Below are 22,637 nucleotides of genomic sequence, written 5' to 3'. Positions count from 1 at the left end.
GTGGCAACTTTTAGATTTTTTTGTTTTTTACATAACATTATAATGTTCTTATAAGACCCAATTATACTGAATGTCAGTCTCCAGATTTTCTTCAGAATATGCATTGGAGTTAGGAGTCCAAAGTTTGCACTAGGACAGTTCTCTAACTTTTTATTTTTCAAGGACCCCCATAACTCTCAGGGTTACAGACCTGCAAAGAGTATTCTCTTTATGTGTCTCTGGTAATATTATTATTCACCCATTTTGTATGTCCATGGAAAAAGTAGAGTTTTCACAAAAATGCTCACCACAAGCCAGCATGACAATGAGGCTGAGCCCTGGTTGTGTGCTAGTATTGGATGGTTGTATGCGTGTATCTGAAACGTTCTATAGGACGGAGATGTAGCGCTGCAGAAGGAACAGAATAGCAATGTTGACCCCTGGAAGGTCAGATAGGGCTGTGCTCTGCAGCGGGGTGATGATGTCACAGTCTTTATTCTGTGGCTCAGGAAGGTGATGGAAGGGTTAAAGAGACACGGCACACACACATTAGACAAAAGAAAAAGCAATAAAGAGGAGAGGAAATGAAAAGCAGCTTGATGGAGGCTGCCGATAAGAGGTTCGCTCCTCGTCGAAGAGGCAATCAGCCCCAAATTAAAACAAGACGGCGTCTAATAATGGTGTGGCTTCCCTGCCAGTCCCATATTGATGACATAATATAATGACATCAGTCTTCCCGAAACATGGAGGGAGAGGGATCTGACATATGAATTCACAAAATGTGAAAATTATTCGCACAAAAATAAAAAAATAAAAAAGTACGTTAATTTAAGTACAGTAGATCTATACTTGCTGAAACTTAAAACATGCTTGTGATACTGTGTAGGTAATCCAACACAGTGTGGCTGTTAGGCTAGTCAAGTGGGAAGTTTGTTTTCACCGTGTGTGTGTGTGTGTGTGTGTGTGTGTGTGTGTGTGTGTGTGTGTGTGTGTGTGTGTGTGTGTGTGTGCGTGTGCGTGTGTGTGCGTGTGCGTGTGTTTATGCAGGGATAATCTTGCAAACTGCTGGACCGATCAGCAGCACCAAATATATTGTGCACACTGCCAGTAGGCCAAGGGAATACCTCTCTCTTCCTTGTACACTTGACTTTTCCACATCCTTCCTTATATGAAAATTGTCTACCAGTATGCACTCCGCTGAGCTCTTAATTGACATTAAGTAATTTACATGTAGCATGTTATCGTTGCATGTTAAGATTGATTTGAGAAGTTTTCCGGAAAACTCTTTGTCGAAAAGATTTATGAATCAAATTCTTGAGTTCACTTTAATGATTATGGAGAAAATAAGCATTCCTGGGGAAATGGTTTATTTTTGAACAGTGCTATAGCTGCTCCAACATCTGACTGTGTGTGTTTGGGTGTCCAGCACGATTAATTTGGTTACTAATCTATTTCAGTCTCCATTATGTAAATATTACGTCATTATTAGTTCATAGACAGTTTAATAAAATTAACTCATCAAAGGCACTTCTCACTATACATTTTCACGATTTGTATGCATTGCACAATATGCTGAAGATGTGAATGGACAGACATTGATGTATTGAATCGCTGGTGGTCGATCAAACTGCACCAAAAACCAATTCCAATCCCTTAAAACTACAGACACATATCATAACCCTAACCCTTAAAACTACAGACACATAATCATACTGTATAGCAAAAGGCCCACTTGCTACTTTTACACGTTGTTATTATTCTATAATCACGGCTTCACATCTTTCATCTGTCTGTGTTTCCATTTCCACAAGTCTCTTGATAATCCTTTTGTTTTGTTTTCTTATCATGTCTTTCTTGCGTTTGTTTTTCTTCTGTGTTTGGTCTTTGGCCAGCGGGGCCCTATACACACGGAGCTGTCGTATGCTCCATAGGTCACTGCCGGGTCAGCTGAGCAGCACTGCTGGAAAAAGTACTCACATTTTCCACTTAAGTAAAAGTATCAATAGAAATACTCTGTTTGTTACAAGTAAAAGTCTGGAATTCAAAATGTTCTTGAGTAAAAGTACAAAAGCATGGGTATCAAAATGTACTCAAAGTACCAAAAGTAGCCTACTTTTTGTGCAGAATCCTATTTCACAAGTTCAAAATGCACCTAAAATATTTAGAAAATAGCCAATCTACATTGTGAGCTTGTATTTGCTATTTTCAAATGGTATATATATTGAAGCGGTTAGTGTGTTTTGTAATAATAATGAAAATCTACAAAGTAACTAACTAAAGCTTTCATATAATTGTAGTGGAGTACAATATTTTAATCTGAGATGTAGTGGAGTAGAAGTAAAAGTAGACAAGTACTGAAAATGGGAAATACTCCAGTAAAGTACCTCAAAATTGTACTTAGGTATAAATGTAGCCTACTATGTTACATTCCACCACTAGCCCCGGCCTACACCCCCACCGGCCTCTGGCTAAAAACAAACTACAGATGAATTTATCCTCCCTTTCCAAAGATTCCTTTCCATTCCAGTCACAAATGCATGTTCAGGATAAATAAACAATGAACACAGAAGGCCATGTGGTGTGTTAGTAGCACTGGAGCTACAGTGAAAAGGATGCGGTTTAGAGTGAAATCACCATTGACAGATAGCGTGATAATAACGTGTTTGGTTCAAACGGTGAAATCCCCTGATGAAATGCAACAACAGCCAGACAGATAGAGGGCCTCCAGATAGCCACGTGGATGAGTGTCAATTTAGTGCTAATCTGTCCAATCTCTTCTTGCATACAAAAGACAATGAGGCAGACTACTAGCACAATGTGCTGGACGTGCTTACTTAGTGCTGTTGCTGATATCAGCTACTCCATCAGTGTTTGTTTGTGTCTGTCTGCAGTGGTGGAAAACGTACTCACATTTGTTACTTAAGTATAAATACTGCAATATAGAAATACTCTGTTACAAGTAAAAGTCCGGAATTCAAAATGTTTGTCACAGGGCAGCCGTGCCCTACACACAAGCAAGGACCTTGCACAAACAGCTCAAATTATTCATTACAAGGGTGTTGCACGTTTCCTCTATTTTCACAAATGACATTTTAAAGTAACATGTAATGATTGAAAGACTTTTAAATATGTTTATGTTTATTTATTGACACTGAAGTTCAAATATTTGTAGTGCTGGCAATCTCCTGTTGATTGGAAGTGTCCAAACACTGTAGAGGAAGAGGGGTACGTGTTTGTTCATGTTTGTATTATGTTTGGTCTTAAGTTATTTAATATTCTGTGAATGAATTAGCACCGGGGAAACAGGGGAAATGCCTTTATGATTACTCATGGTCCTTAGTTGTTTTACTTACTTTACTTTGAAAATGTGCAATTTCCGTCAGTGTATGACTCAAAATCCCCATACATGGGAAAGCCACCATAGCCCAGGTCTCGTGACATCACTATGCATCTGATGTCATAGTAAATGTGATCTGCTGTCGCAATTAAGACCATATGGACATTCCATATGTTGATCCTTCCCCATCCATTCTTCCTCTTCGATGTCTCCCTTTTAACTGATACCTGTCCATTCAAACTCTAGACGGGCTTGTCCCAAAGTTAGTTAGTTAATTAGTGCAGCCGCGCCCGGCAGCCGGCGAAAACTAGAGTTCTCAACAGGCCCGAAAATTAAGGCCCGGCCCTCATCAAACCCTGTATACTCAAGAGAGTGTCCCCGCTACCACCCTTACAGTACGTTTTAACAGCGGGAGACCTTAGAGACCAATGGCGAGCGTCGCTTGATCGCCCAATCGCCCACTATCCCCGGGCGACGTCGCCCAAAAGATTATTTTTTTAAATATTTTCGGCCTACCTTCCTCCACGCACTTTTCGACCATCGCCTGTTCGCCTGCTATCGCCTCTATGGCCAGTTGCCGGGTCCCATTGACAAATAATGCACTTCCAGAAAATGTGTCTGGCTGTCGCCCGCTGTTAAAACGTACTGTGAGACCTCCATTGAGCTGACCTGTTCTGACATTCCATATGTTGATCTGACCTCATTAAACCCTGTACACTCAAGACATGCTCCATTCTTATATAGCCAGTACAGAATTCATTCCATGTTGACTGACCCCCCCATGCCATAACGCCAGCGCTCGCCCAACAGTCTGCCGTCAACGAGGCGGATGTGTGTCTTACTGGTTAGCCGTGTTTTGAGTTAATTGTGTTATGCATTACTGATTAGGGGATGGTTTGCCTCACCTGCTTAATAAATGCATGCATGTTACAGGTGAAGGAGTTCAGTATGGCTTGAGGCTAGTAAGAGACCACATCAGGGGAGAGCTGCCAGAGCCTCATGGTCATGGATCACATGCCTGAGAAAACGTGTTAGGTTTCTGGTCTAGAGGGGGGGGGGGTCGCGGCTGAGATTTGCGCACGCTCTGATTGGATCTCACCGATCTGTCCATCAGCCCGGGCCCTCCTCTCCCCCCCTAGTGCAGCGCTACGTCACATAATTTGGAGCGACACCCACCCGGAAGGGTTAACTCCCACTTCTAGACCAGAGTGACCAATGCGTTCCCGCAGGCTATCAATTTTTGCACCGACGAAAATGAAAGCCTGCAGTACCGAGGCTATGGATGACATAGCCTAGCAGTATCTCAAGTCCCTGTTTTGTTGTTTTTCTTTAGTGTTGGTTTCAACTAAGTGCTAACTAACTTCAAGTGCTTGTTTCCTATTTTTGGAAGTTTTCTTTTGGCCAGTCTGATTCATTTTTGTACTCGTAGGTTTCGTAGGTTTCGTTTTTGGCTAGGTGGCCCAGCCTTCATCCAATCAGGATAGAGAGGGGCCTTCTGCCAATCATGATCGAGCGGGGGCGGGCCTTGGTGTGTGTGCTGTTGGCCTGTCGCGTGTCTCCCCCACTGTAGTGAGTGCATGTGCACATCTTGTTACCGGGGCGGACCGTGGGGTTTTCCAAATCACTGAATGCTCCTTTAAGTAAATTTACTTAGTTACTTTCCACCACTGCTTAGTGCTGTTGCTGATATCGTTGGTCGATCAGTGTTTGTGTCTGTCTGTCTGTGTTGCAGTGAGTGGTTGCATAATAACACATGGCATAGTGTTTGTGTCTGTCTGTCTGTGTTGCAGTGAGTGGTTGCATAATAACACATGGCATAGTGGTTGTGTCTGTCTGTCTGTGTTGCAGTGAGTGGTTGCATAATAACACATGGCATAGTGTTTGTGTCTGTCTGTCTGTGTTGCAGTGAGTGGTTGCATAATAACACAATGTCTCTGGCTGCTATACAGGAGAACACCTGAGGACCGTGCAGTGGACACACTGAATATGCAGGCTGTGCTCAGTGAATCCATACGCAATAATCATATTGTATTCTTTGCTGATAATCTTAAATGCTGTGTGTGGCCATTATCATGCATGCATGCATGTATTTGATTTTTCTGTTGATTCTGAACGTAATTAACTATCATCTACGGCATGACGCCTACGTCGTTACCGCGCTAACCAAAGCAGATATGTCGACACAGGGCGGCGTTGAGTTGACGCCGTTCAAATCAGTCCAAACACACAGATATGTGACAGATCTGATCTGTCACAGATCGGGCGAAAGGATGGAATTGGAGAAAAATGCAGTCTAAATGGGGCCTAAGGCTGCAACTGAGACATTTCGACAGCCTCTGAGCCTAAAGAGCGAGTGGTGCGAGACAGACAGTGGTAAGAAGAAGAGGCGGGCCACCTCAAGCTGTATGTCTTCCCTCACCTCCCTTCCAACTTCCTTCACCTCCTCCTACAGTAAACAACAGCCCTGCCCACTCATTAGCCCAGAAATCACAAGCATTTATAGGCCAATACTGTACCGTAGGTGCAACCCACCTGTATCCTTCTCCCTCCTTCCCACCCTCCCGGCCTAGATACCCCCCCCACCTCTCAGATTTCCTGAGGGCTGAGCCCTGGGCCTTTTGTCAGCGATGTCATAGGATAGTGGGGCCCAGACGCCCAGTCCCAGGGGCCTTAACACACAGGACATTAGCCTAGCGCCTCGCTCTCTCTGTGGGGCGGATGCCTCTCTCTCTCTCTCTCTCTGTCTCTCTCTCCCGCTCTCTCTGTCTCTCTCCCCCTATCTTTTTCTGTCTTGCACTCTCGCCATATCATCCTCCCTTATTCTTTCATTGGTGCAACAGGCAGAAGAAAAGAGGTGATTGTCTGAAGACAAGAGGGATGAATTTGTCTGCCTCAGACAGAAGAAGAAAAGAGGTTTAGAAGAGACTTGTCAGTAACTGTGAGCAGGGTGTTTGTAGGATGTCCCACTTTCTCTGCATTGGAGAATGCACCGTGTGTGTCTGCGTGTTATACCGCCACGCTACCCGTGTGTTAATCCGTGAACATGCACACAAGCATGCATGGGTGTATGCCCATGCATGTGCATGTTTGAGCGCACACACCTTCCAGATTTACTCCCCTTTGCCGTAATAAATTTTCATAAGTGTTTCCTCTTTAGTCCTTTTCCTTCCTGTTGTGTTCCAGCGTGGGGACTGTGCTCCTGTGTGTGCAGAGGACACAAGCTGTCTGAATGGCATAGGAGGAGTGCTACTTCATTTTGTTCTTCACCAATTGTGTCATGGCAGTTTATTGTATGCTTGTCTATATTACGATAACTTCCACTGCTCCCTTCCCTGTTTCATAAGAGAGTCGAGGGACCTAGTCGAGGTGGAAACTAGCACACATTTCAACGTGCACATGCACTTTTGTTTGCGGTGTGTGTATAGACGACGTACATGGTTTTTGCAGCGAGAGTTTATTTCATAACTCCTCAGGGATGCGAAAGATTCTATCACATTTTCTTTTTTTTGAGGATCACTGTCAGAGGCCCTCTCTTTTTCTTCTGCCTCTTACTTTTGTTTGTATGTTGTAGCTCTCTTGAGACGTCAACAGAGATAGCACCTTTGTGTATCAAGCCCAGATCCTATTGAAGGCCAAGCTAATGTCCCAGATTGTACCATTAAGGCAACTGCAGTCCCACTGGAAGAGATGGGATACGTCATGAGTCCCATGATCCTCCAGGGGCATCACAGGGTTGGATGCAACTCTCATGTATATCTGCCTCTTGGTTATGCAAGGGAATAGGTAGGGTAACTTCACTCTGGGTGGGACTTACCTCCCGTTTCTAGGGTGCCAATTTGATTTGTATTGCAATTCTTAAATATTTTGCGATTCGATATTGTGATTTACTAGAATTTTGCCGCCCTTCGGGCGGCTCATCCTAGTTACGTTGCAGCGCAATATGGGAAGAAGGAAATTGCGGGAGTTGACAGACTCCACTTCATGTTTCAGCTGTGTTTTTAAACTCAGTAGTGTGCCCTGCACATGTAGTAACGGATGGGTTATAAATTATTATTATTATTATTATAATAACAGAAAGTGTTTTTTATTTCTCATAAATACGCAAACATGGTGAAACAACTACAGTCACAGAGAGCAGTGCCAAGGTAGCTGCTGCCTGCTAACGATGCAAACAACAGCCTTGCCTGTCGTGTATGTGTGTGTGTGGGGGGGAATAGCACTAATTTTCGACATTTTACTGTGTCATAAATATATTTACATCTGTAGCCTATATTGTGATTACATTTGACCGTACATTTGATTAGTTGAGTCATTGATATTTTAAATACAGAGATTTGGAAGGAATAAGCGAAATAGCGAGCCTAGAATGCCTCTTCCTTGTTTTTGCCTTAGCCGAGAGAACAGTCAGATTCTGAATTTCTCACACTTAACCAACGTCCACCAGAGGGCGCAAAATTACAGAAAATAAAAGCACAGTTGTGAACGGAACATGACAGTGAGCACAGGTTTTCATAAATTATAAGGTGCTGTCTCGCCGCCGTATAGCCTGCATGCCTATTCCTGTGTGTGTGTGTGTGTGTGTGTGTGTGTGTGTGTGTGTGTGTGTGTGCGTAAGGCAGGCGTGCGTGTGTGTGCAGGCGTGTGTACTCGGAACACAGTTATTTAATGAAACTGAAAATGATAAGGTGCTGTCTCGCCGCCGTATAGCCTGCATGCCTATTCCTGTGTGTGTGTGTGTGTGTGTGTGTGCGCAAGGCAGGCGTGCGTGTGTGTGCAGGCGTGTGTACTGGGCTGTCGGCTGGCAGGCGAAAATAGCGAATGCGATCGTTGTAATGGTAAGATTTTGCCAGGAACCAAGTTCGTGCAAAGAACAATGTTGATGTAACTAAGGGCTTAGTTGAGTCATTGATATTTTAAATACAGACATTTAGAAGGAATAAGCTAAATCCAATTCATCCCCTTCCTTGTTTGTGTCTTGTCCTGCGAGGACGGAGAGAACGCTGCAGATTCTGAATTTCTGAGAGCTATTGACGTGTGAGAACTACTGGCCAAAATGTCATACAAAACACAACACCTAAAATTGGAGTGTTATTGTGACCTATTGAGCACAAACAGACCATCATGATTTGCTTGCTGGACCTATAATTAATTTATTTGCATTAAATTTCCACTCGCCCATATAAATAAAAAGCAAGATGGCTGTGTTGGGCTGAGAGCTGGTGACTCTGATTGGCTTGCCACATCTTTTCGGAACATGTTTTCATAGGCTGGAGCGCACATCTTTTGCCCACGTGACCAACTTAACAAATGTTAAAATAGATTGTGATTTTACGTTACTAGTATCTTTATTATACTAGAACATTTTAAAACAATTCTAAACAATATAGTCTAGACCATGACAAGTTAAATAATACACTTCAATGCAGACAGATAATGTCAGTCATTCTTTCTGAATAAATAAATACAAATAAATGAATGAATAAATAAAAATGTATTCTAAACTTTAAAATTGATGTAGTTAGGAACTCAGATTAAACAGCATGTTGCATTGCAACGCATTGTGACCTGGCCTATAGCGGTCCAGGTGCATACCACATATTGACTTAGCTCTGGTCCAAAGCCTTATACTGCTTCTATGATTCTGCCCTGCAGTAAGGCTATGCTACTTTCGTTTTTAAATCTCACATGGAAATCAGACCAGCCTCTCCTCTTTAGCGTAAATAAAAATTATGTTTTTGCTACTCACCAAAACAAAGGCGGGTTGTGTCATTAGAAAGCCTATTTTCCTTAGTGGGAGCACTCTGAGCCCCTCACCATACGTATAAACGGTACTTTTTGGCCAAAAAGGGATTTTGTTTTCACCAGAGCTAATATTGACTCTAATGTAGCCATCGCTGATCCTGACAACCTTTGTTGCGTGTCATTCCCCGTCTCTCTCTCTCTGTTTCCTGTCCATCTCCACTGTGCACTATCATTAAAGGCTGAAAGTCCCACAAAAATAACTTAAAAAACCAAAACCATCAAGAATCTAGAGGGTTTTATTTGTCGCTATAAGTACAAGCAGCGACATTCTTTGCAGCATGGGGTGCCTGCTGGCCTAGTGGTCCAGGCGCATGCCACATAACCTTTGGCCTGATCTTTGTTGCAGGTCTGTCTCCTCTCTCCCTCTTTCCTGTCAGTCTTCACTTGAAACTATCAATAAAGGCAGAAAAGCCAAAAACAAATATTTAACAAAAGATTTGTTAAAGCATGCCAAAAAAACAAGGTTTCCAAAGGGTTCTAACCTAATTAGCAATACACTATTTTGAGGGGAAAACAAACAAACAAGTTCTCAAGAAAAAACAAAAATTATAATTCAAGTTTTCTCCAAAGATTAATTAAAATCTCAAAAGCTGGCATCCAGGGATCTTGGACAGTGGAAATCACCCACCCCTTTCTTTCCCATCCCTTCATCATCATAAGAGACTCTGAATTGAACTAAACTAAACCGCGGTGCTTTCCGCTTTCATCTCGTTTATCACCATCTCTCTTGAAAGTCAGTCCTCTGAAGTCCAGCCTGAGCTCGCTTTTGATTCCATTAATTGAGTTTGGTTGAAAAACAAATGTTCTGGGGAAGAGGCGTGCATAGGAAGGGGACCGTAAACCTCACTTGTAGCTGATTTAGGATGCCCGAACCACCACCCGATCCCCAGACCCCTCCCTTCTACCAGGCCAACAGGCTGGTTTCACCTTGCCAAATCCACTTGGAGTCCACCTCTGGAACGTGGCAATGCTTTTCATCTCTTTACAAGGACGTTGTCTGTGTCACAGTGTCATGTTTTCCAGGGGGGAGACGTGGCATTTTAAAAGGGCCTGTAAATTTCTCTGTGTACATAGTGGGGAGCGCCTGAAAGAATGACAGTGTAAGTGCTGCAGGGTGAGAGGTCAAGGAGCCTGGGAGAGAACTTAGGGTGGCCAGTGTGTGTGTGTGTGTGTGTGTGTGTGTGTGCGCGCAACTTGAGACATCTCATCCATCCTGGACTGTTACTGTGTTCTTATTTGTGTGATGGTGTCAAAATACACCAAAATACAGCCGATCTACAAGCTCCTCACACTTCAAGCTATTTTCAGCACACATCACTGTTGTGCGACTAAGTATGCATCAGGCTTGACATTATACAGTCTCATCCTTCTCGTCTCTGTTGGAGACCAGATTGAAAAAAGGCTGCGAGTGCGCCAGGATGGCATCGTGTATCAGACACAGTGGAAGGCAGGTGCCCTGTCGCTAATCGCCCATGAAACAGGTCCATTTAGATTAGAAAGAGCGTTATGCAGGACAATGTCTAGAACCAAAGGACTACAAATGGCCAGGCGGGGTGATCACTGCACCAGGGAGTGTTGAACTGTAAGGAGAAATAACTAAATTTGGAGAAAAAGGAGGAAACGAATTGCAAACTCTTCATGAAAAAAAGGGTTTATTGATACCATTACATAACTGTCAGGGTTAGTGTAGTAGCTTGGTTATTGGAAAGTGGCTGATCATATCAACAGGGGATACAGTATTTTTTGCACAGCATGGTGAGGATGGCTATATCCTGCATTGTATTTTAGATTATTTAAAGCCCCAAGCCCCCAATGCGTAAATTCTATGTCCTTCCCAGGATTCCTCCCATGTGGGAGAAAACATTTCTAGTCAAGGTGGAGGAGAGATATTACACTTTGCGAGTCAATATCACTTGTTAGCCAGTAGTGGTCCTACATACAGATTTACAAAATAACATTTTATTCACTAAAATGTTCTGTATAGTGGCTTTAATCTTATATCTAACTATAAATGCACCAAGTCTGTATGTATGTGTATGTACGTCTGTACGTACATTGGAGACAAAAGTGTGTAAACACAAACATTGAAGACAAATGTGAGGACGCAAATTGTGATTGGCCAGAATGAGATAATGTATGATGATAAGAGCGCCCCTCAAAAAGGGCATAGGAGGGGCGCTAGCCCCTGCCCACTTGCCCAGCTTTGAGTGTTTGTGTAAACACAAACATTGAAGACCAAAGTGTGTAAACATATTGTGATTGGCCAGAATGAGATGATTTATGATGGTGATAAGAGCGCCCCTCACTTCACACAGTCTCTCTAAAATGTATGTTAGTAGTAATGTGCTCCATGTGGCAGAGTAGACAAACGGCACAGAGGCTCCACTGTTAGGCTTACATGGTTTCTTTATTATCAACATTATGTTATGGCGACCAGATTGTCAGCTTTGAATAGTTTTGAATAGGTAGCAAAGAGCACGCATGTGTTTTCTCATACGGGTAAGAGTAGAGAGGAGTTGATGAAACGCCATGATGTCGAAGCAAAGAGAAACAGAGATGCTGATTCAAAGTTTGACCAGTTCCTTATAGATAGTAGCTCCCTCAAACTAAGGGCTCATTTACTGTATATTTCATCACACAACCATGTTCCACTGATGAACGACTTGCCATGCATGTCACATTGTTTTTCAGTTCATTCAAATCTGTTATTTTCCTGAAGTAATGTCATGCAGCAAAGTATAGACTAGCCTATATACTGTAGGTGTAACCACTTCCAACCTGGGCATTATAGGCCTCCTTATAGGCAAACATTTTCAATGAATTCCAAAGAAATTCTCATTCTTAAATGTTTTCAAAAGTAACGAAAATAGCAGATCAAGCTAACAATGATGCAATAGCTATTTTCACTATTTTTGCAAGAAGCCATCAGGCATAAAATAGGGCTTAATATGTGTTGGCTACAGATGTGTTAATAATCACGTCTGTGGAGCAGGACTGTGGAACTATCATGAAGGAATGTTTCAAACGCCACTGGCCAAACTGTCAATCAGTGAAGGTTCATGACAAATGTACAACAGACCACAGTGACCTCATTGGAAACTCAAAATACATAATTAGTAGGCCTAATGGTATCGGAAAACAAATCAATGTCAAACGAACCAAAACAAGTAAATGACATGATGGTACCTTTGAGGTGTATTTAGCAACCTAGGCATGCATGTACAGTAGAATCTGCATCCAAAGATGTTTTCAACAATGGCCTTTAAGAAATGCCTGCAGTGTTTCCCAAGCTCAACATGGCACATCATCTTAGTATGGCACAGAGGAAAGTGAACGTTAATAGTGCCATTAGTAACAAAACATGTATGTCCATACAGTCCATACTCTGTGACTTTATACACTGACATCAAAAGTAGAAAGTAAATTTCACTCTGAGAGTTTACATTTGTACACACAGAGTGAAATTAACTCTCAGGATTGTTTTGTTTGAGTATCGAGTATAGAGGGAATAGATGGGAAAGTAAACTTGATCTCTTTATTTCTTGTGAGTATAAATGCTGCAGCTCAGAGAAAGCACTTAAGCAAAAACATATATTCATAATTGGCATAACAGCATCCGTATTATGTTTCAGGTGATAGTGTAAAAAGAAAGGAAGTGAAAATAAATTATCTGAACAATAATTATAATAACAATAATTATAATAACAATAATTATAATAACAATAATTATAATAAAACAGTCTCAAATGAAGATTTATAAACTTTTTTGTTTACCTGTTTCTTTTTTTGTAAATTCCTTTAAAATAGTCCATGAGCAAAAAATCCAGCATATTTGTCATAAAATGTCATTCAGGGGGATCACCCTCATCTACCCAAAGCTAACCCACACGTCCCCCTTTCATTCCTCTCACAAATTTACAGTATTCACAGTTAACTACAAACATGTTCGGCACGTTTACCACTGCAGCTAGACAGCATATAGTCCGTCTATCACAGGAAGTGATAATGGAGAAAAACTTAAAAAGGTGCAATTATATTTTCGTGTTTAAATGTGGACGGCCGGGGGTGGGGCGGGGGTGGTTGAGGGGTGATGTATAGAATCTACATTGTAGATCATTGTTCTGTCCTCTCAAATTAAAGCAGGTACCTAAAAGGGGAGGAAATATGAACGTCCACAATGCATATTCCCTTCCCCATCCCCTGTATTCAGCAAGACAATCATGATCAACTGTGTCTGCGTGGATGCTTTTTAGCACTGACAAATTGTGCAAACCACTCAAACATCACTAAAGTTTTTACATCTCTCAATTCGGGTTGCGATCCGGGCCGAAGGGAAACGTATCTAACATTGAGGAACCAGGAATGGGTTTCATCAGCGGTCAGAGCTGGTATTATGTGGACTTCACGTCTGCTATACAATTACAATACCGGTGGTTCTCAAACCTTTTTCGTTAAGGAATTGGACCGTTAAAAAGGAATCGTTAAGGAACCGGAATTGTTAAAAGTCTATAAATAATCCCAACTCTACTCTTCACCACAAGGCAGGCAAGTCGACACAGTGAGGTCCAGAGGCTTGTGTGGTGCACCCAAACGAACCGATTAGCGAGGCAGTGCCCTCGGCAAGGAAACCGGTGGCCTCGCGCCTCGACAATGTGTCTTATGATCTGGCCAGCCGCGGTGGATGGAATAGATTATTACCCGTGTCCAAATTGTCATGCATGGTACTTGACAATGATGTGTGTGTTTATGCTAAACATTAGAGGGCTTGCTAGCTGGCTAGATAGGGTATAGCTGCAAACAGGCGGATGTCACTAACACCCAGCCAAAGGGAGGACAGTGTAGCCAATGAAAACGACTGGACATGCATGATGAATTGCCGCGTGAAAAGCATACACGCACCGACTGTGTGTCAGTTTGTCTGTGGTGATATACGCCTCTAACGAGACGTGACCTCCGTTTATGTAATATCTGAGCCCCACCCACCCCCTCTCCTGTTCCTCTCTCATCCCATGGCCGTGACCATGTTGTGATGCGGGTGGCCAAACGAGGGGTGTATGGGGGTGGGCGTGGGAAGCATGTGTCCACCGTGGCTGAAGGGGGTCAGGTGGCCCATGGACATGTGTCCGGCCAGTGAGGCGGCGCTGAATGGAGAGCTCTTGTCGTGCATGCACTTGGAGTAATCCTCATAGCTGTCGTTCATGCGCTTTCCCTTTTTGGACTTGTTGGACATTTTGCGGTTGCGCGTCTGTATTCCCTCTTTCTTCATGGTCAGAGGCCGGTTCACCTGCGGTCACAGTGAGATCAGAGAGAGAAGTGTGGATGTGAGTGACCTGCTGGTTACGACGCAGGAAGGAAGTTGAAATACCTGGAAAATATATTGTCAATATGCAATAAAGTACTTTTACCTAACTAACTAATCAAACACTTATATATGCCTTTGACCCATTTAGACCTGAGGTCGATTTTGAAAAGGCCTTTTAACACCTACGGCAGTTTTATGAAAGACACCTGAGGATTCCTGAGAAACTTCAGAAATCCAGAATCCGGAAAAGTACAGAAAAAGACTGGCTCCAATTCATAATTTAACCTCCATTAACACTCTGGATTAACCCATGCACCCCTTAGCTCAGTGGTTCTCAACCTTTTGAACTGGGATCCCCCACCCCGACAAGCACTTGGAATTGTAGGAGTTGGCATTACATTTAGTAACTCAGTTCCACAGATAAATATTGTGAAAATACACAACACAACGCCTCGCAATGCCAGGTTTTGTGAGCTTGTAGATCTGATATTTTCACACATTTAGCCTCTTTCTCATATTATTTGACAATTTGGCCGACGTTATTCGATAGTTTAGTATGTTGATTACTTTTGATGCAGTAATGATCTTTCATCTTCATCTTCACGGCCATCTAGGGACCCCTCCAAAATTATGAGGGGACTCCCCTGGGCGTCCCGATCCACAGGTTTAGAACCACTGCCATATATAGTCAAAAGTTAACCTTTTTTTACAATATAGAGTCAGTTAAATTGACTCTATAGTTCTTTGCATGCACTACATGCATTTCCTATAGCATATAGCATTCACCCCATATCCTATAGTGTCTAATAACGCTATTCATGTCCATGTTGACCCTGCAGGCTCATTTAAACAGAGTCCCACTCAAAGAACAGTCTCACCATTGTGAGTCTCAAGGGGATTACGCCTACCATGGAAACAATAAAGCACAAAGAAAGAAAACACCAACGAGTCCAACGGTGTCTGAGAGGCAGCGGAGCACATGCATTCTCCGCCTCTCCCTCTCTCTCCTTTTTGCCTCTCTTATCCCCCCACAATCATTTGTAACCTGCCCGCCTGCTTCCGGTCTATACTTGACCCCGCTGACTGGCTGTATACGGGTCCATGCAACCTGCAGTCTGCTCTATGGAGTCCATGCAGCAGCACTTACGTTGTGCAGCTTGTAGTAGAGGCCGCAGGCGTTGCACACGGGGTCTCCGTTGGCGTTGCGGCGCCAGAGAGTGGTGGTGGTCGTTTGACAGTTGGCACAACAGGTGCCTGCTCTCCTGGCTGCGGACTGCAAAGACAGCAATGAAACCTTTGTTAGAATACAGTGGCACTATATAACACTGGTTCCCAAACACTGGGTCGGACTCGGGACCCATTTGTGCATGCAGGGTCGTGGACACATTGTTATGGGTCCCCATACTTTTTGTTTGTTTCCTACATTTGTTTTTTCATTATTATTTAAAAACATTTCCAAAAAACATTCCCAAAAAAGCTAAACTATTCATGAATTTAAAACAAAAATTCATTTTTTTCCCAGTAACTTCATGAACAAATAAAATAAAAATCTAATAAATTGCATAAAGAGGAACAAATATTTAATAAGTGATTGTAGATCTTCTATTTGCACTAGTTTGGGTCCGGGGAGCTGATTGAAATTCAGCTTTCCGTAAATAATATAGTAATTAGGCCTATTTGCAATTTTGCCCTGTTACTTTTGACAATGGTTTGTGCCATTGTGTTCCATAAATCCATTATTTATTGTCTGATTGGTGTCTAATTGGTTTAGAGAACTAATGAATTGCTATACAATTACTATTGAATTATACACAGTCTTTCTTTATTCTACTTTATGTACAGCCTACTTGCAGTTTTAAAGGTTGAGTGCAAAGAAATTAGTCAAATTCAGTCAGTCAGTCCCCCAAGAAAATAATAATATGTAAATAGGCTATGCTTCTCTCACAGTGATTATAGATAACAGAAACAAATATTAAAGCTATTGTGAAATGTGGAAATTATATATTTTGTTCCATGAAACAGTCACATCTAGAATTCAGTCCAAAATGGGTAAAATCATTATCAATATATTATCGCGATTTCCCAGGGTTATATTATTGTCACATATAGCATGCATGCTTCATGTCGGGGATGGACGCCTGGATGCCTGGACCATTAGGTTATAGCGGAGCGAAAAGGAAACACGCGGTGGTCTCGCTGCTTATCTGGACTGGTCAGATATCCGGATAGGAAACAACTGGAGGCCTCGCAGCGACGCTGCTGCCGCTGAATAGAATGAACCCCGAGCCCCGCGCGATGCACGTTATTGGCTCATGGGAAGAGAAATCCAATGGATTTATCGAGGGATTCGAGGCTATTCATCTAACAGCAATGTAGGCTATATAGTTCATATAGGCATCGACAGCCGCGGATTTTACACGAGAGTCTTTGAGTCTCGACTTAAAGCCGATAATAATTCAAGATGATTTAAATTGTGCATTATAGGACCTTCTTTTCTTCATTTTTTCGGTAGACGCGATATATATATATCAATGACACACTGCTCGGTTAGTTATATATATTTGTTGTTTTAAATATGATTCGTTATATGTATATATATATATATATATATATATATATATATATATATATATATAACGTTATATATATATATATATATATATATATATATATATATATATATATATATAACGAATCATATTTAAAACAATATTTCAATCCCAAAGCCTCGATAGACTCGATTTGAACAGGAATGGCACCAAACTATAGGGACCACAGCATACCACAGCATATATACATTTATATACCCTATAATAGGGTATATAAATGTATATATGCTGTGGTGCTTTTTTATTAATATCAATGGTGTTCTCGCCTATATATACTCTTGATTTTGAATAAAGTCACTGATATTATTCAAGTGGCATAAGCCTATAGCATATAGGCCTTGGTTATGGTTATATCAATTTTGCTTTGGGTTGTGCAGTTGACTGTCAAAGTGAGACACAAATGATTATGTAAAAATAGCTATACACTCGGATCAGGCTATATTTTGATGATAATTCAACCATCAGACAAAATTACCTTTTAGGCCTATACATAATATACATACCCACATTCATTTATTTAATTAAGTGTTCATAATATGGCATGTTGTTTGAAATGGCCATGTGAAGCATGTTTGACTGGGCATATAGGCCTTCTTCTGAATCTGAACTGCTGCCCTCATAAGTAAAAATATAACATTGATGTTTAAACAGGTTCATTGTGGGGGGAAGAAGCCAGAGGGGTAAATACAAAGACGGATGAAACAAACAAAAAGGATGTATGGAGTAAAGTTACACATGCGCCTTTCCACCACAACACATGAGCCTCAATGAAAACAAACACAAGCATGAAGCCACAGCAGCACAGCAAGGTCAAAACGATGCGCCACGGCGTGATGGGCTACTGAGTGTCACCCAGCCATTGTGCTGCGTGTGAGGGATGTTGCAGTGAGCCTGCTATCAGTGACAGTATCAGAAGTAGTGGTAATAATGATAGCAAAAACAACACAGATAGACTGCACTCCACTAACGGCCCGTGTGAAGGAGTGCAGGGGTGAGAGTAGGAAACACAATTCCAGGAAACTGATTGGGAAAATATAACTTTCCTGGAATTGTGCCCCCCCCCCCCCTCCTCCTCCTCTCTCTCTCTCTCTCTCTCTCTCTCCATCTTGTGATATTTTCATTTAGCCCAGCACGGTCGTCCCCTCGCTCGCCCCTCCATGTTTGAGTGACTGAGTGGCATATTATAGGCTACTCACCAGTCTGCGTTTGGGCTTGATGAGCGGCCTGTTCTGTCCGTTCATCTTGTGGTACAGGCCACAGGCGTTGCACAGATAGTGGCCAGTGCCATCACGCCTCCACAGGGGGGTAGAGGTGGCCCCGCAGTTGACACATTCACGACCCTCTGAGAATGGGGGATAAAACAGGTCGACATTTTAATCACTTTCAACCTGGTGACCCTATTGGGCATGCCGTCTGTGACATTTGAAAAGGTGTATTTGAAAGTATAAAATATACGGTAACCTTTACGGTTGACCTTTTGATCTGATAGACGCATGTTATAGGTTTTATATATAGGCTATGTCATGTTTAATGTATCTGTATGTAGTCATCGTTTAAATAATTTTGAATGCATGAGTCTTTAGTTAAAGATTGACAGAGACAGATATCTGGGAGTTAGAGAAGGGATGTTTGGGTTAGAGACAGTATACAGAATGAGCATGCAGGAACAAACAATGCAGCAAAAATAGAAAAAGAAAGAATGAATGAATGAATGAAAGAAAGAAAGAAAGACTTTGTCTCCTAAATCCAGTAGGCCTATAGCTGCTATACGTGGCATTTCTTTTAAAATGATCATAATGGCCAAATAATATGTAATTTGACCATGCAGGTGTTCGTTTGACAATTAAAGACATTTACGTTTTTTAATTTAATTTTGTATATAGGCTGCATTATAAGATGTCTTTTAAAAAGGAACATCTCCCTGCTTGGCGTGCTTGCTGATCTGTATGGCTATGGCTGCTGGACTAAAAACATTCTATATAGATAGTTAATTGACAAAACACATTTCTGTAACTTGGCTTGTGCAGGCTATATGGTCTGCCAACAAATATGGGGAGTATAGGCATGACATGTCGTATTAACAAAGAAAACGTCTCTTAGACCATTTTGGCTGTTTGGTATATTTGAGCTGTATCCAGTTGACCATTCTCATGGATCCATGCTCACGCGCGTAATTGAGTTTCGGCTAAAATAGGATTATAACCCGACAGGGTGACAGGCATATGATATGATGTATGCATATTTTAAAAAAGGGCAAAGCATCCTCATTTGTACGGTTCAAACACTGTTTACACAAATTCTATATGATCGTTAATCAAGTTGAAAGTGTATAACTTAAATGCTCCATGAATAATATAGGTCAGGCCTATTGCTCGTATTCATTCGTATTGTAGATTTCTGAGTAAATTAAATATACTTAGTCTACTGAATATGCAAATTTACAAAATAACCTGCAGGCTACTATATGGCTTAATTGTGACTATATACATTTGAGGAAATAGATCTTTCGACCCTGCAAGTGCAGGGCTATACATAAACATTTATATGCTGATTTATGCTGTCGCTATAATTCACATGCAGGCCTGTTGATTTATTTGATGGCTTCAAAATGTATCCTATATTTTGCTTCGCCGAGCTGTCACTGTGTGTGTGTTTGTGTGTGTGTGTGTGTGTGTGTGTGTGTGTGTGTGTGCGCGCGCTCGCGCGCGCGCAATTGAAAACTATATTATGCATCAAAAAAAGAAGAAGAGTTGCTGTCAATATAGCCTGATGCGACCATAGCCTGCGGTCCTATTGTTTTAATGTTTCACCAACTGATATTTTTGCAAACATATATCCTATAAACTCCGAAACGAATTTAAATCAATTCATAGGCTATTCAGCTTTGTGCTTGTACCAACGGTTTACTACACACAAAGTGCATATAGGACCAGATAAGTCAGTTAAAAAGAATAATAGCCCTGCAGTAGCCTATTTGTGTTATACATTTCCATGAAGATATTAGGCGAATCGTCAACTTCATCATGATTTAGAAACAGAAAGGCCTGTCACTCTGACGGGAAACTCACCGGAACACGAGCGCGTTTTGCTTTTGCACTTGGGGTTGAAGCTGGAGGACGAGGCTCCCAGCAGGCTGCCCGGGTGGAACAGACTGCTGCCATAGTCGTGCGCCGAGGGGAGAGAGTACGTGGGGTAGGTCGGTATGGGATGGTGCGTGGAGGGCGTCTGAGCGCTCATGGAGGCCAGGCTGCTCCTGAGCGGACTGGAGCCCTCCATCTTCATTCCTTCCGATAATGACAACTGGTATTTATTGATAGATTCCTTCTCGTCCATTCTGATACTAGAGGAGGACGGGGACGCGGCGCCAGGGTCCGGCGACACGTCCTTCGGCGGGGTAGGGGGAAACGGGTATAGGTGGTGGGGACTCGAGTGGGACGGCGTTAGCGACGAGGCGGAGGCCGCGTTTGAGGCGTTGCTGCACGGGTAGACCGCTCCGGAGGAGCCGCCGGAGTGGTGCAGGCCAGCGGGTTTACTGAAGTGATGGCTGACCGCCCACGCGTTGTGGTGGTGCGCCGAGAGGGCAGCCTTCCCGCTGTCCAGCCATGAGATCCCCGGGCTGTGGATGAGATGAGGCCGGCACACCTGAGTCCCCGTGAGACGAGCTGTGAAAGAATTCAACGGCAGCCTGATTGAAGAGTTGATGCACACTCTCTGTTTCATATGGCCTATATATTTTAATGCTATATATATATATATATATATATATATATATATATATATATATAAACCTAGATATAAAAAATAGGCTACCTGCATTACTACTATTTATGCGGTATTCTGCTAAAATAAAAATAATTCATTTAGATATATGTCTATAATGCATGTTTGTATATGATTATTGATTTAGGATAGACTTAAATCTACACCCAAATCAAAAGAAATAAAATGCACATGTTTAGTATTGTTTGTGTTTTTCACAACTGCACAAGATGTGTTTTATGTGGTTATTTTACGATCAACATTGTTTGATTATGCTAACATTATTATGTAGAGCAAAAGCAACTTATTTTGTATAGAACACAGCAGGCTATAGACAGATGATTCTTACCATGAGCTGCTTGGCTATAAGAGACCCTCGCCCGTGCGTGCGGAGAGTTTGGATAGTAGGGGTTCCCCTGCGAGTCCAGATGATTAAAGAAAACATCCACTTCATCCGGTGGTAGGAGCTGTGCCGTAGGCTCCATGTAGTTGTGTGCGAGGCCGGGATGGTGAGAGTCCGGGTGCTGTCCGTTAAGCATAGCATGGTGGTGCATCCACCGTGGCTGGTCAGCCGCAATATCCATCTCTGGGTTAGACTTGTGGGGCGGCTATCCAGTGAGAGGACGGCGGATAGCCTTAAATATGTTCCTCTGTAACCGCTGTGTCCTTTATTCGAGGTCCTCAAAGGATCGAACTATAAAAAGGCCACTTAGTGTTGAAGAAAACTCCAAAACGCGATCAGTTGGCAGTCTATTCCTTCCCGTTCCATCCACTCTCTGGAAGCATGTCCCGTTTGACACTGGAAACCTGTAAACCAAATATAGGATGTTAATATTTCAGACGCAGTCAGGCAGAGGTGTTGCACTTGCACATATAGCTATCTCACTCGGTGTGACCACACAGTCATCATGTGCGGGAGAGCTCGTGGACACTGCTCCTTTTTAGGTGATGCGTCGAGATCCATGACAAGATAATGAAGAAATCATCACCACCCACAAATTAATGTTTTGAATGAATGGCTAAATTGCATTTACTCTGAAGTAAACTAACTCCGTCAGTTGATAACAGGAGCCTATTGCTTTTACATGTTTATAATCTTTATGCTTTCTACCGAGTTTTATAAAGAGCGCTCAGCGAGCCATTCCATACCTTGCCAAGTTGTTGTAACGATACAGCGTCGGTGAGCCGGTCGATAAATTCTTCTCTTGAAAATTGCTTCTTTTTTATCCAGAACTCAAAATGTAAAAAAGCGTTAAATAGGTCTATTTTCGGTTGGGCGTGCATGCGCGTTGTTTCTCTCTGCAAACTGTGACTGACTAATACTATATGTCTTCGTGGACTTAGTTCAGCAACATGTAGCCTAATGCAAGTCTGGCTGCAAAGCTCAGGCGCCAGGGATGTCATGCTCGCAGGGCGGAGTCTGGTGGACTCTCTGTCAGACTCGAGCCAATTGAATGTCTGCTCCGTTTCAAGATTCAACCCATCCCTGAGCCAGCGCCACTAGAAAACAGCGGCCGTAGCATCCACGCTCAATGGACTACCATATTTGTGTTATTCAATAGTAGGCCTAGGCCTATTTATTCAAAAAGTCCCTATTTAAATAATGGGTAATGGCCTATATGTACCGTACATCCCCATGTACATTATTGTTTAAATATGTTAGCCTATGTATGCCTATACAGTATATGGCTGCATGAGTCGCCTTAAACCTTGTTCAAAGTTGCTTTGATGGCCTGGGAAATTAAACCGTTCAAGTGGATTTAAATGATAATTAAATGCTATATTAAAAGAACAGGTGCAATAGCATCATATTGGCTAAAATTATGCTAAATTAAATTATGTTCAGCTG

At 42.3% G+C, this 22,637-nt stretch overlaps 1 protein-coding gene across 1 annotated transcript; it reads right to left on the bottom strand.

Moving 5' to 3' along the window:
* Window positions 1-11,506: 11,506 nt before the first annotated feature.
* On the bottom strand, window positions 11,507-22,147 carry LOC308324876 (GATA-binding factor 2-like). Its single transcript, XM_080777210.1, has 6 exons — window positions 21,938-22,147; window positions 21,138-21,595; window positions 20,098-20,691; window positions 18,226-18,371; window positions 15,568-15,693; window positions 11,507-14,402 (listed from the first exon to the last, which is right to left on the bottom strand). Exons 2-6 carry the CDS (start codon window positions 21,370-21,372, stop codon window positions 14,121-14,123), a joined length of 1,383 nt encoding a protein of 460 aa, XP_080633336.1. The 5' UTR covers window positions 21,373-21,595; window positions 21,938-22,147; the 3' UTR covers window positions 11,507-14,120.
* Window positions 22,148-22,637: the final 490 nt, after the last annotated feature.

The sequence above is a fragment of the Protomyctophum bolini genome, assembly GCF_963924005.1.
Source record: "Protomyctophum bolini genome assembly, chromosome: 2".
Taxonomy (NCBI): Eukaryota; Metazoa; Chordata; class Actinopteri; order Myctophiformes; family Myctophidae; genus Protomyctophum; species Protomyctophum bolini.
The sequence above is the reverse complement of the archived record's forward strand: the minus strand, read 5'-3'. Positions and strand labels throughout refer to the sequence as shown.

Bases quoted from the DNA above. Each gene is read 5' to 3' on its own strand.
- LOC308324876 (XM_080777210.1), bottom strand. From the start codon at position 21,372: ATGGATATTGCGGCTGACCAGCCACGGTGGATGCACCACCATGCTATG. The intron at 18,372-20,097 runs GTGAGTTTCCCG...CCCCATTCTCAG, and splicing joins CAAAACGCGCTCGTGTTCCG to AGGGTCGTGAATGTGTCAAC. The intron at 14,403-15,567 runs GTAAGTGCTGCT...CTGTGACCGCAG, and splicing joins TCTACTACAAGCTGCACAAC to GTGAACCGGCCTCTGACCAT.